The sequence below is a fragment of the Leucopleurus acutus genome (genome assembly GCF_964270905.1).
Source record: "Leucopleurus acutus genome assembly, chromosome: 15".
Classification (NCBI taxonomy): domain Eukaryota; kingdom Metazoa; phylum Chordata; class Mammalia; order Artiodactyla; family Delphinidae; genus Leucopleurus; species Leucopleurus acutus.
The window spans coordinates 10,074,964-10,087,627 of NC_139157.1; the positions used below are offsets into that span (position 1 = coordinate 10,074,964).

The following is a 12,664-nucleotide window of genomic DNA, read 5'->3' on the forward strand; positions in this document are numbered from 1 at the left end:
ATATAGGTTGCTTTTTGCTCAAAAGGCCAGACCTCTTTTTCTTTAAAAAAATAAAACATGTTAAAACATACATATTTTAAATATTTCTCTAAAAAGTGTCATATGACTTTCCTCTTCAAAGAAAGATTTTTTTAAAAATTCTTCTCCATTATGGTTCATCACAGGATGTTGACTAGAGCTCCCTGTGCTGTACAGCAGGACCTCGTGGCTTATGCATTCTCTATGTAATAGTTTGCGCTTGCTACTCCCAAACTCCCGGTCCCTCCCTCCCCCACAACTGCAAGGCTGTTCTCTGTGTCTGTGAGTCTGTTTCTGTTTCATAGATAAGTTCATTTGTGTCATTTTAGATTCCACATGTAAGTGATAGCGTATGGTATTTGTCTTTCTCTTTCTGACTTTGCTTAGTATGATCATCTCTAGGTCCATCCATGTTGCTGCACATGGCATTATTTCATTCTTCTTTATGGCTGAGTAATACTCCATTGTACATATATATACATCTTCTTTATCCATTCATCTGTTGATGGACATTTAGGTTGTTTCCATGTCTTGGCTACTGTAAATAGTACTGCTGTGAACATAGGGGTACATATATCTTTTTGAATTACAGTTTTGTCCTGATATATTCCCAGGAGTGGGATTGCTGGATCATATGCCAACTCTATTTTTAGTTTTTTGTGGAACTTCCATACGTTTCTCCATAGTGGCTGCACCAATTTACATTCCCACCAGCAGTGCAAGAGGCTTCCCTTTTCTCCACACCCTCTCCAGCATTTATTATTTGTGGACTTCTTGATGATGGCCATTCTGACTGGTGTGAGGTGATACCTCATTGTAGTTTTGATTTTCATTTCTCTAATACTTAGCAATGTTAAGCATCTTTTCATGTGCCTATTGGCCATGTGTATGTATTATAAGAAAGATCTTTTAAAAGAAGTAATATTATACCTTATCTCTGAGACAATGGTGAATGCACTCTAATAAAATTTATTTTCTCCAGCTCTTTTTGGTAGCTGTTGCTAGGCATACTTTTATATTAATATTTAGGCTCACTTCTTAATTACCTTATGACCAGCTTGAGGGCTTTTGCTAATTACAGTCAAATTTCTTTTACTTTTTGCTAATTTCAGTTTTACCAACATTCTGGTGTATCTCACATTAAATACATTTATTCTTACACTGTGTTTACTTATTTCAAATGAAAGCAGCATTGTAGGGTGAATGCTTGAACCCCACATGTAAAATAAAACTATGGAAAAGCTTAAAAGTTTTTAACTTCTAAGATATCTAAGAAGGAAATAAACTTCATGCTGTATACTTTTCATTGGTTTAGGTCAAAGATTAAAAACAAATTCGAGTCTCCTGGCAAATTGTTTAATGGTAGCCACTTCTGAGTGGTCTGCAGGGGAACTCTGAAACACGGCTGAAACATTTCCCTCTGTGTCCTCGCCTAATCTAATTTCAGTGCTTCCAAAGATTTCTACCAGCTCCGCCCCCAGGAAGAAAGCTTCAGTTTCTTATTCTGACTGCCTTATGTCAGCAGCCGCCGCCTTGCTTCCTCTTCCTGATGGTACTTCCTAGACCGCCCAGAACGCAGTCGTCATGATCTTGCAGAGATAGCTCCATCTGTCAAGCCCTCGGGCCTTCAAACAGCTTAAGCAGTGAGGAATATTTTTCCTGGAATCATTTTTAAATTAATTGGAAGTGGCACTGTGCATCAGTTAAATTCAGGTCTGAGGTGACAAGAACATCTCTATATTTCTTATTTCCCATTCCATTGCAGCTCTAATGGGCTTGGCATCCCGGTGGTGAGAGGTACTCTGTGTGAATGTCAAGGAGCAATTTGGTGACAGAGAGACCGAATCAAAGGGACTTGCTCAGTTTAAAATGGGACGTAGTGACTGATGTACTGTCCCTTTTTTTTTTTTGCCAAGGGTCGGGGAAAATCAGCCGTTTTGGCGTATTGCCAAGATTCCTCTTTAAAAACCTACCAGTTTCCTTTTACAAGTAAAATAGGGCCCCAAGCATCTTATAAAGCATTTTATAAAGTAAGAATGTGCAACACTTACCAGGAAAGATAAGCTCTGCCATGAAAGCCTTCTTGTTCCAGGCCTGACACAAACCAGGCTTAATCACCTCAAGAATGTTCCCAGTCTCACTCCACTGGAGGGAAGGTAGCCTTGATTTCACTTGGGTTTTCTTACTGAGCATAGAAAATTGGTCTCACATGAGCAGATCTCTAACCAAAGCATTGTGGAGTGCAGACCTGATAGCGCACGCTTTCCCCTTAAGCTTTGTTTCAGTATTTCCTGACTGAAATACTTCTAACAATTTTAAGAAGAAATCTTTTTTTTTTTAATGTGCTGTATATCTTTCCACAACGCAGATTGTGTTGAACGTAATTTCACTTTTTCTTGATGACTCAGATATATCAGTTACTATTTGCTTCTGTGCTAACAGATTCTGGGCTTTCATAGTTCTTATTCTTTCTGTACTTCTTCCTGATCCTACTTTGGCTCTTGTTTTTCACCTCCCACCATCCTGTTGACTTCAGGTTCCTCCTTTGCCCTGGTATTTTCTCCACGGTTCTGTCCATTCCAGTGGCTTCATCCACATGCAGACAACTGCCAGGACCGCGTCTTCAGCCAGACCCCTGAGCTCCTAGCTCACGGGCCCGTTTGACTGGACACTGATGCTTGGATGTCCCACTGGTGTTACGTGTGTTTCCACTTGAACTGTCATTTACTCCCCCCACCATTTCGCCCCCCAACCTACTGCCGGGTCACCCACCGTGAATGGCAGTGTCATCCATCATCTAGCAATGCTGCCTGGACTGGAAAGCTGGCCTTTATCGTGACCGCACTCTCTCTCACCCCTGTATCTGATCAGTCACCAAGTCTTGCTCCTCCCCCACCCTCACAGCCACTGTAGCTGGGGCACCTTCCTGCCCCAAGGTGCTTATTACAGCTAGGGTCCCTTCTCTCTGCCTGCCACCTTGCCCCGTCGCAGCCCTTTCCCCACACTACCGCAAGGACGCGCTGGCCTTCCTCTTCCCCGCAGCTCTGCCTTTCTACCATGGGCGAAATATCCATGCTGCGGCCAAAGCCCCACACGCATGAGGGCATCCACCCGCCTCCCACCCCCATCTACCCAAGGACCTCGCTCCCATAATGATCCCCAGCCTTTGACGGTGATCAGTTTTCCCTCTGCTGCAGTGTGTGGAGTCGTGTTCTAGTTTCTCCCACCTCTAAAAGTCTTCTCTCGGTGTTCCTCGTCCTCCTCCAGGTACCAGCCCATGTGCCTGCTTCCTGTCATTGGAGAGGTTTCTTGAAAAGAGTTGGTTGTGATCGCTGTCTCCACTTCCTCTCCTTTTTCTCCTCAGTCCAGCTTCTTTCCCAGCACAGCCAAAACTGCTGGTGTGGGTCGCCAGTGCCGTCCTTGTTGCCAGGTCCAGGTCTTGTCGTCATCCTTCTCTTACTTGACCTCTCAGCAACACTTGACACGAGGGAGCATTCTCCCCTCTCTTGGCTTCTACCCCTTCCACCTCACTGGCCATTTCTGTTCATCTCCTTTTCTGGCTCCTCCTCTGCAGACCTGGAAGTGTTGGAGTGTCCAGTGGCTTCATACTTGCACTCTTCTGTTCTCCATCTGTCCTCAGTCCTTGGTGCTCTTGCGTAGTCCCTGGCATTAAAAACAATCTATACAATCTGATAATGTCCAAATACATAGCTCCAGCCTGACCTTCAGATTTACCTTGAAACCGCACGTGGTCCATCTCATCTCACAGGCATGTCAAAGCCCCACGTCCCAGCCAGAAGTTGTGGTTTCCTCTCCTCCTCCCTAACTTGCTCCTCCCTTAGTCTCTCCCATTTCAGTGAGTGCCACTCCCATCCCCCCAGTTGTTCAAGCCAAAAACCCAGCAGAGAATCATGGTAGATTTTCTCATTTCCCGTCATTCCCTTCACCTAAGCCGTGAGCACCTGCTTGTTAGCCCAGCTGCTAAACAGAGCCTAGCTCTTTCATCTCTCTCCACCTCCAGTCACCTTTTGCCTAGTGTATTGAAACAGTTTCTTGTCTAGTATCTCGGCCTCTCCTTTACTTTCTCTAGAATTTTTTTTCCCACGTAGATATATTTTAAATGTAGGTCAAATCATGTCACTCCTTTATCTAAAAACCCTTCAGCATCTCCTGTTGAGGAAGTCTCACAGGATGTAGCCCCACCTACCTCGCTGACCTCATCTTGAGCCACCACCATCACCTCTCCCATACCACGCCCACCTTGCCCTGCCAGGCCCTGGGCCTTCTTGTTCCTTCAGCACTCCAGCCTTATGCGTAGGGCCTTTCTAGCTTTGCCCAGGAGACTCCTTCCCTGGGTCTTTGCAGGGCTGGCTCTGTGTTGCCATCCAGGGTTTCAACGCAAATTTACTTCACCCCCTCAGAGAAGCTTCCCCAGACCATCTAATTAAAATACAGTAGCCTCTTCATTCCCACCACTCAGTTCCTCTCTGATGTTATCCGGTTTTGTTTTCTTCACGACACTTGTTGCAAAATGAAGTTATATTGACCATTTTAAAATGTTAATCTGTTTTTGCTAAAAGAACATAAATTCTAAGAGAGTGGAGTGTACCTTGTTCATTGTCGTATCCTCAGCACCTGCACCGTGCTTACTAGCACAGAGGAGGTACTTAGTGAACTCTGTTGGATGAAATCTGATCACACTGCCGCTGTCACTTCAGTGGCGCCCTCTTGCCTTGAGAATACATTCCAGGGCCCTTGAAGACGTTGGTAAGTTCCTGTGTGATCGGGCCCCTGCTTATTCTTTAACCCATTGCTTCTCGACCAGGGTGGGGGAGGTGTGTGCGGCAAATTTGCTGTGCCCCATCCGCCCACCTCCACCCACGACGGAGATTTGGCAGTGTTTGGAGGTACTGTCTGGGCTGTCATAACTACAGGAGAGCTACTGGCATCTAATGGGTAGATGCCAGGGAAGCTGCTGCACATCCTACAGTGCACAGGACAGGCCCATAAAGAATGATCTGGTCCAGAATGTCAGGAGTGCTGCGGTTGAGAGTCTAGCTGTGCCTCTAATAAGCCTCTGTCACGGTCAGAGGTCTAGCCGTGCTGAAAGGCAGTGTGCTTTCTAGCCTCAGAGCCTTGTCCTTGCTGCTCCCCCACCTAGAACACCCCTTTCTTTCTTCACTATTCCCAATGCTGCTGACCCTCTTTGTTGCCCAGATAGAGTCTGGAGGCAAATTAGTTTTTAAACTTTGTAACGTGGAGTTAATCTGTTTTGGCAGTTTGGAGTTTATAAAGGTAACTTAAGGTTGCCTCAAACTGAAAGTAACTTCCATACACAAAAATATCCTTTGTGTCCTTTTTTTTTTTGATGGGTAAGGCTGCTGTTACTGGACTAGAGTAGTATTTCTATTAAGCCAATCGCAGAGAATAAATGAGCTGAATTAGTAAAACAGCACTTAGTGCAGTCAGAGCCTAAGCCATAAAATTAAACTCTCTCTTTTTAGATATGATTTAGGATGTTTAAACACATACTAATGAATATTAATTTCTTTGTTTTTCATGTTTTGTGCCACATTAAAATAATTCCTTTTTAATGGTTCATACAAGCAGCTTTTTTTTTTTTTTTTTTTTTTTTTTTACACGGACCTCTCACTGTTGTGGCCCCTTCCAGATGCGCAGCCTCAGCGGCCATGGCCCACGGGCCCAGCCGCTCCACGGCACGCGGGATCCTCCCGGACCGGGGCACGAACCCGTGTCCCCTGCATCGGCAGGCGGACTCCCAACCACTGCGCCACCAGGGAAGCCCAAGCAGCTTTTTTACATTGCATTAAAAGTTAGTGTAAGATGATGCCTTTAAAGAACAAAAGTGAGCTCTGGGTAACTTATCAGAAGAGCTTGCCAATTCATGTTACAGTATTTGAATACCATAAATAGGAAGTTGGTGCCAGGGTTGCTTTTTGAATGGACATTCTACCTTTATTCTACACAGTAGACAAAGCTTTGTGGCCCTGCTTTTGTCCTTCCCCCAGCATTCCCAGTACTGCTGACGAAAGAAAATACTTTGAGGTACTGGGATTTGTAAAGATGCCCCACACAAGGATTACGGAGTTAGGTAGATTTTAGTATCTATGAGCAACAGAATCACAGCCCACTAATTTTTTTAAAAAAACTACAATTTGCATTTTATGAGTTTCAAATCACAAGACTTTTAAAATAATTGTGTTTATATAATGTTCTACTTGCATGCTGGTGAGTTTATAGCTTACAGTATTAACACTGCTTTCATTGCATCTTGTTTGTTTGTTTTTTCAAATCCAGGGTTTTGTGCACGGATTATTTTCTTAAAAGTTTTCCATAGAACAAAACATTTTAAATAACTTCAAAGGATAAAAATATTCCTTCTGCCTTTGCATATTTATTTTACTGTGTTTCTAGCACTGTAGAATTTTCTTTTTAATTTGTATGTTGTAAGGTGGTAAAGGTGGGCATTAGCTTTGAAAGTAGTTAAGAAATCTTTTAGTTTATTCATAGCTTTATCTGAAATTTATGTATCAACCTTGCTAAGAAACCCCAGACAGGCACCATTTTACTTACCCCTTTATTCAGAACTCCAGCACCAGGTGGATTCTCCAGCCCTGCCTTTCCATCTCACTCACATTTTAGCCCTCTAGCCTTACTTGGCTCAGTTCTGTAGTTATTTCCTCATTCTTTTCTACCATAAACATTTACTGAATCCCTATTCATATACCAAGCTCTGTTCTGGAGGATAGGGATATGCTGTTAAAAAGGTGATCCCTTTTGGAGTGACAAATTCATAAGTAATTACATTTAACTGTGTGTGATAAATCCTGTAATGGAGAGAGGTACACAGTACAGTGGTGGCGGATTTTTAAAAAGTCAATTCTCCTTGGGAGACTGTAGAAGACTTAGGAGAGCGTGGAATATTTGAGCTGGACTCCTAGATGGAAAAAGGGCAGGGGGAGCTGGGGATGAGAGTCCAGGTGGAAGGAATAGAGTGACTTAGTTTACAACCCTCCTTGGTCCAGACGCTTGCTAGTCATCTTTATTTCCTGATCCCTCCCTCCTAAGTGGTGTAACCAAAAGTATTATGGCATAATCCTGCCATCAGCCATAATATTATACTGAATTTTGAATAGATAATTTGAATTAGATTTTCCATTCAAAAGGAATAATGAGCCACCTAAGACAGAAGGTCATTAGGGAGCTGGCTAGCTAGAGTTGGCTTTCCACATCTTTGGGTAGACCTGTCATCTGTTCATCTGTTTTAGTTCTTTCCTTCTTATCTCAAGACTTACTGTAAATAAAAGGCTGCTTTGTTTGAGATATTTTTATTTTGGAGAGTGTTATTTTTCTCAAAATTGATTTAGTGTGGCTAAGGGGAAAAACTGAAGAGGCAGCTGTCATAGTGATGGTATTTCTGAAGAGGTTCAAACTCTAGAAAGAAAATTACTGTAGAAAAAGGCCGTCTAACTAAGAGTCTTTATGTCCTTGAATTTCATCCTCTAGAACACTTATAAGAAAAATGACTGGTCAAAGGAATCATTGTAGGAAAAAGTGAGAACAGGCATCAGGTTAAAACATTTCAAGCTATGACTGGGATAAAAGAAAGAATAAGATGTCAGCCACCATTAAATAAAGATCATTTAAATATTCTCCTTTTTAATTTGACAAACGGTGACCATAAATCTGACCACCGGGGTGGAGAGAACGCATGTATGTGGTGCTCTTACCATTTTGTGTGACACGGAGCTCGTACTGTACCATCTAAACAGGATGGCAGGGTCTCCACTGTTGCCACACTTTTCTCGCCTCTCACCAACTCCTTTGCTTACTGTTGCTCTCTTCCTGGACTGCAGCTCAGTGGCAGAAAGAATGAGAATAGCTTTTCAAGTCCTGAATGTAAAATATTCATTTTGTCAAGATTTGGTATTCTAAAATGGAATATATATGTGTACACACACACACACACACACACACACACATATATATACATATACAATTTTTTTTCCTGCCTGTGAGGAGGCGGCATGTACCAAGAGCTCCGTTAGGGGAGGACATACTGCTTTCTTGGAATGAGAGGAAAGCTTTGAGGAATCATTACATGGTCAGAATTCTGTTTATATAAGTGAGGAGAAAGTACTGTTATTTTTGTTTGGACTTTTATAGTTTATTGGGTTTAAGGGTATGTGTGTGTGTGTGTGTGTGTGTATATATATATATATATATATATATATAAAAACATATATGTATCAGATGTAAAGTTTTTATTTCCTTAGAAATTTGAAAGGACATTCATAACACTGACCAGAAGAACGCAGAGGAAAGTAAGGTACACGGGTGCCATATTGCACTAGCTAATATTTTAGTACTTTAATCAATAATCTGGTTTGTGCAGTTGGCCAAAATTTGCCATTTTAAGGACGTAGAAGATATATCCTCATGCTGATATCAGGCTACATCATCACCATCTTTCTACTCGAGAAGTCGTTTTCGATCAGGACTCTCAATTAGGAGCTTTCCTTTGTCGCAACTGTTTGACTAGCTCACGGTCGGCTCTTGCCCCTTGTCGTCAGGATCCTACGACTTCCGCAGTCACGGTCGTGACTGACATAAAGGCAGCGGAAGCCTTTCCAAGTGTAAGGTTCTCGAACTGGCTACAACGGGAAACAGGAGTCCCACTTTTCCAACGGATGCAGGGAAATGGTGCAGGAGGCCATTGGGAGACAAAGGATACGCACCTGCTTATTCCTGGCAGGGATACAGTTATGAAAATTTAACCTTATTTTCATCTGTACTGAATGGAAATGTTTTTACTTGGCATATGTAGTGAAAACAGAAAATCAGTAATCGCAAGGATCTGGGTTGTCTCATTATATATGCTAAGTAGTGGAGAGAATTCGAGTTCTTAAAATTTTAACTCCAGAATTCATTTGCGAGAGGAGCCCTACCGCGTCGTCATCGTCGTCCCCCTCCCCGCAATCAGATCAGACCTGAAGTACTTTGCGGAGGCCCGTTTGAGGCCACGAGAGCTGGGCTCGCCTTGCGCAGCCGCAGTAGCAGGCCGCGTCCAAAGGTCCCGGCCTTGCGCAGCCGCAGTAACGGGCTGAGCAAACGGCCAACGGTCACAGCTCTCTGCTTTTGAGCTTGTAAGGCTGCCTGCTGCTTTCTTCCTATCCCTCTTCTTTCACCTCTCGAGTGAGTAGCCATGAGCTGGGCTGTGGGAATGCAGCGGGCCAGGCAGAGAGTGGGCGCTGTGAGACTGAATTGCCTGTGCCCGGGAATGGTGTTGAGTCCCTGCCAGCCGGCAGGCATCGCCCACAGGGGCACCTGGCCCATCGCCCCCGCGTCCAAGATGGCTACGGTCAAGTGTGAGCTTATGAAGAATTTCCCCTCAGAGGAGCCCGTTCGTTGCAATAAGATCTCCATTGTAGGAGCTGGATCGGTTGGCATGGCCTGTGCTATCAGCATCCTGTTAAAAGGCCTGAGTGATGAACTTGCCTTGGTGGATGTTGATGGAGACAGACTGAAGGGTGAGACAGCGGATCTTCAGCATGGCAGCCATTTTGTGAGAATGCCCAATATTATTTCCAGCGAAGATTACCTTGTCACTGCAAACTCCAACCTCGTGATTATCACAGCAGGTGCACGCCAGGAAAAAGGAGAAACACGCCTTAATTTAGTCCAGCGAAATTTCGCCATCTTTAAGTTAATAATTTCCAGTATTGTTCAGTACAGTCCTCGCTGCAAACTGATTGTTGTTTCCAATCCAGTGGATATCTTAACTTACGTAGCCTGGAAGTTGAGTGGATTTCCCCAAAACCGTATTATTGGAAGTGGTTGTAATCTGGACACTGCCCGTTTCCGTTTCTTCATCGGGCAGAGGCTTGGTATCCATCCTGAAAGCTGTCATGGGTGGATCCTTGGAGAGCATGGAGACTCAAGTGTTCCTGTGTGGAGTGGAGTGGACATCGCTGGTGTCCCTCTGAAGGATCTGAACGTAGATATAGGAACTGATAAAGATCCTGAGCAGTGGAAAAATGTGCACAAAGATGTGGTTGCTAGCGCCTATGAGATTATTAAAACGAAAGGTTATACTTCTTGGGCCATTGGCCTGTCTGTAGCTGACTTAACAGAAAGTATTGTGAAGAATCTTAGGAGAGTGCATCCGGTTTCCACCAGAATTAAGGGTCTCTATGGAATAAATGAAGAAGTATTCCTCAGTGTTCCTTGTATCCTGGGAGGGAGTGGTATTACCAACCTTATAAAAGTAAAGTTGGCCCCTGAAGAAGAGACCCATCTGCAGAAGAGTGCAAAAACACTTTGGGAAATTCAAAAGGAGCTTAAGTTTTAACGTTGTTTAAAACTACCATTCTGAAGTTATTGAAGAAAAGAGAGTAGTTATGGAGTTGTGTGTGTCCAGTTTTTGAATAAACTTGAATTCCTAGAAGTTGGAAACAGGGAAGTGGGTAGAGTGACTCCCCTATTTATTTAGACCCCCCCCCCAGCTCTTTTATTTAGCATCCAGATGCTGAATTATACTTTTTTTTTTAAACAATTCCTAAGTGACTGCATCTAAGAAGGTGTTTTCGTACCACTGATGTACCGGTCCTCACCCTGTGTAGGTGTGTGTATAGTTGCCACTTGTCCAAAAAAATGTAGGATGTAGGTGTTTGTTGTGTTACAGAAATTCTGATTCTTTTCATTAAGTACAGGTTCATTCTTTTGTTCTGGATGACTTATACCTATGTTCATTTATATACTATTTTTTTGACGTTGTAACTTCCTATACAATGTGAAAATAAACGTATACACAGAAGCATTTTCTGTAATGGAGCCATCAGCTGTCTTCATTGCCCTGTGACAGCCTATCAGCCAGGCTTTCAAAAAGGCATCGTAAAATGGGAGCTGGAAGCAGGTCCTGTGTGTGCTTGTGTGTGTGTGTGTGCATGCTCATGTATATGTACCAGTGAAGCAGGATCATTAAAAAATGAAAATAATAGTGATTTAGTTGGTAGCTATTATAAAGTATTTAAGGCAGTAAAATATAAAGCTTCAGAAAGACACCTGAGAGAGGTGGTAACAGTTACTAAAAATAAAGTCTGACTGAAATAATTTTAGAACTGCTTCTGAGAACCTGACCTGTTAGCACATTAAATCAAGAAGCACATTATAAATTGTTCTTATTGGGCTGAGTCTTACCTGCAGAGTGTGCCCTGGCCCTGACTAAGACACTCCAGGGTCATCTCTGTTGCTCAGTTTACTTCACATTAACGGAAAGATTTTGCTTTTGAATTGTGCCCTGTTGTTAGTCACTGTCATAAAATTTGGCCATTTTAATGAGTACTTCAGGGATTGTATTTCTCAGAAAGTTACATGTTCACTTTTTATTCCTAAATCAGTTGACTTTACTACAGATTCTATACTGTATGGATGTGATACATTGAAGGTTTAGGAGAAAGTAAAGATGCTCGTCTGACCTTTACCTAAGTGGTACTAATAACTTAGGAAATGAGAATCTTAGCCCTCCTATTCAATTGAATATTAAATAAATTATATGGTATGTTCAAACATATCTCAGGTTTGATGTGGATATCAATAGGCCTAATCAAAATTGAAACGTACTAGTATCTGCTTTCTTTTTTTTTTTTTTGCCTGCATTGGGTATTCGTTGCGCGCGGGCTTTTCTCTAGTTGCTGCAAGCGGGGGCTACTCTTCATTGTGGTGCACGGGCTTCTCATTGCGGTGGCTTCTCTTGTTGCAGAGCACGGGCTCTAGGTGTGCGGCCTTCAGTAGTTGTGGCACACGGGCTCAGTAGTTGTGGCTCGTGGGCTCTAGAGCGCAGCCTCCATAGCTGTGGCGCACGGGCTTAGCTGCTCCGCGGCATGTGGGATCTTCCCGGACCAGGGCTCGAACCCATGTCCCCTGCATTGGCAGGTGGATTCTTAACGACTGCGCCACCAGGGAAGCCCCTAGCATCTGCTTTCTAAATTAAGCCAGTCCTGCTTATTTAGTTTTATCAAGTAGACATAGGACAGTGATCCAACCCCCAAAACTGACCCTTTACTTAACTGTGCTGATCAGAGCTCCCCTATTATTTCATTGAACCATACTATTTCATTGAAAATATCAAAATGTTCTGATTACCCAGGAAGCTGTGTCATATTATGGGATTAATCGATGTGCTGAGCTCCCTGAAGGTGGCAAAAGTGGTGGTTTGATTGTTTCCAGGTGGTTCTAAAACCTTTTTAAGCTTAATTGCACCAAGTTTCTCTTCCCCTTTGTCCAGCCCTTGAATTTTTCTTCAGCCATGTTTCAGCCAAATTTAATGTAATATTGAAGGAGATCAGAGCCTGCCTTATGTCTGTTTTGTAATTCTCTTCACCAGCTACTTCAGTCAGGATAGGCTGGGTTATACTATAGTAAAAAAATAATCTCCAGCTGTGTGGCTTAAAATAAGAAAAGTTCGGGCTTCCCTGGTGGCGCAGTGGTTGGGAGTCCGCCTGCCCATGCAGGGGACGCAGGTTCGTGCCCCGGTCCGGGAGGATCCCACATGCCACGGAGCGGCTGGGCCCGTGAGCCATGGCCGCCGAGCCTGCGGTCCGGAGCCTGTGCTCCGCAACGGGAG

The 12,664-nt window shown here is 43.5% G+C and overlaps 2 protein-coding genes across 2 annotated transcripts in view; both read left to right on the forward strand.

The window, feature by feature from the left end:
- The window catches only part of TMEM242 (transmembrane protein 242), a 45,476-nt gene that overhangs the window by 22,307 nt on the left and 10,505 nt on the right, over positions 1 to 12,664 (forward strand). The gene's annotated exons all lie outside the window — the stretch shown is intronic.
- On the forward strand, positions 9,173 to 10,496 carry LOC309972058 (L-lactate dehydrogenase A-like 6B). Its single transcript, XM_082855496.1, has 2 exons — positions 9,173 to 9,635; positions 9,810 to 10,496. Exons 1-2 carry the CDS (start codon positions 9,245 to 9,247, stop codon positions 10,388 to 10,390), a joined length of 972 nt encoding a protein of 323 aa, XP_082711622.1. The 5' UTR covers positions 9,173 to 9,244; the 3' UTR covers positions 10,391 to 10,496.

What these genes read in the sequence shown, in the direction of transcription:
- LOC309972058 (XM_082855496.1), top strand. Translation starts at nt 9,245, where the DNA reads ATGAGCTGGGCTGTGGGAATGCAGCGGGCCAGGCAGAGAGTGGGCGCT. An exon ending in CAATATTATTTCCAGCGAAG is followed by an intron (nt 9,636 to 9,809) that starts ATTACCTTGTCA and finishes TTTCCAATCCAG; the next exon opens with TGGATATCTTAACTTACGTA.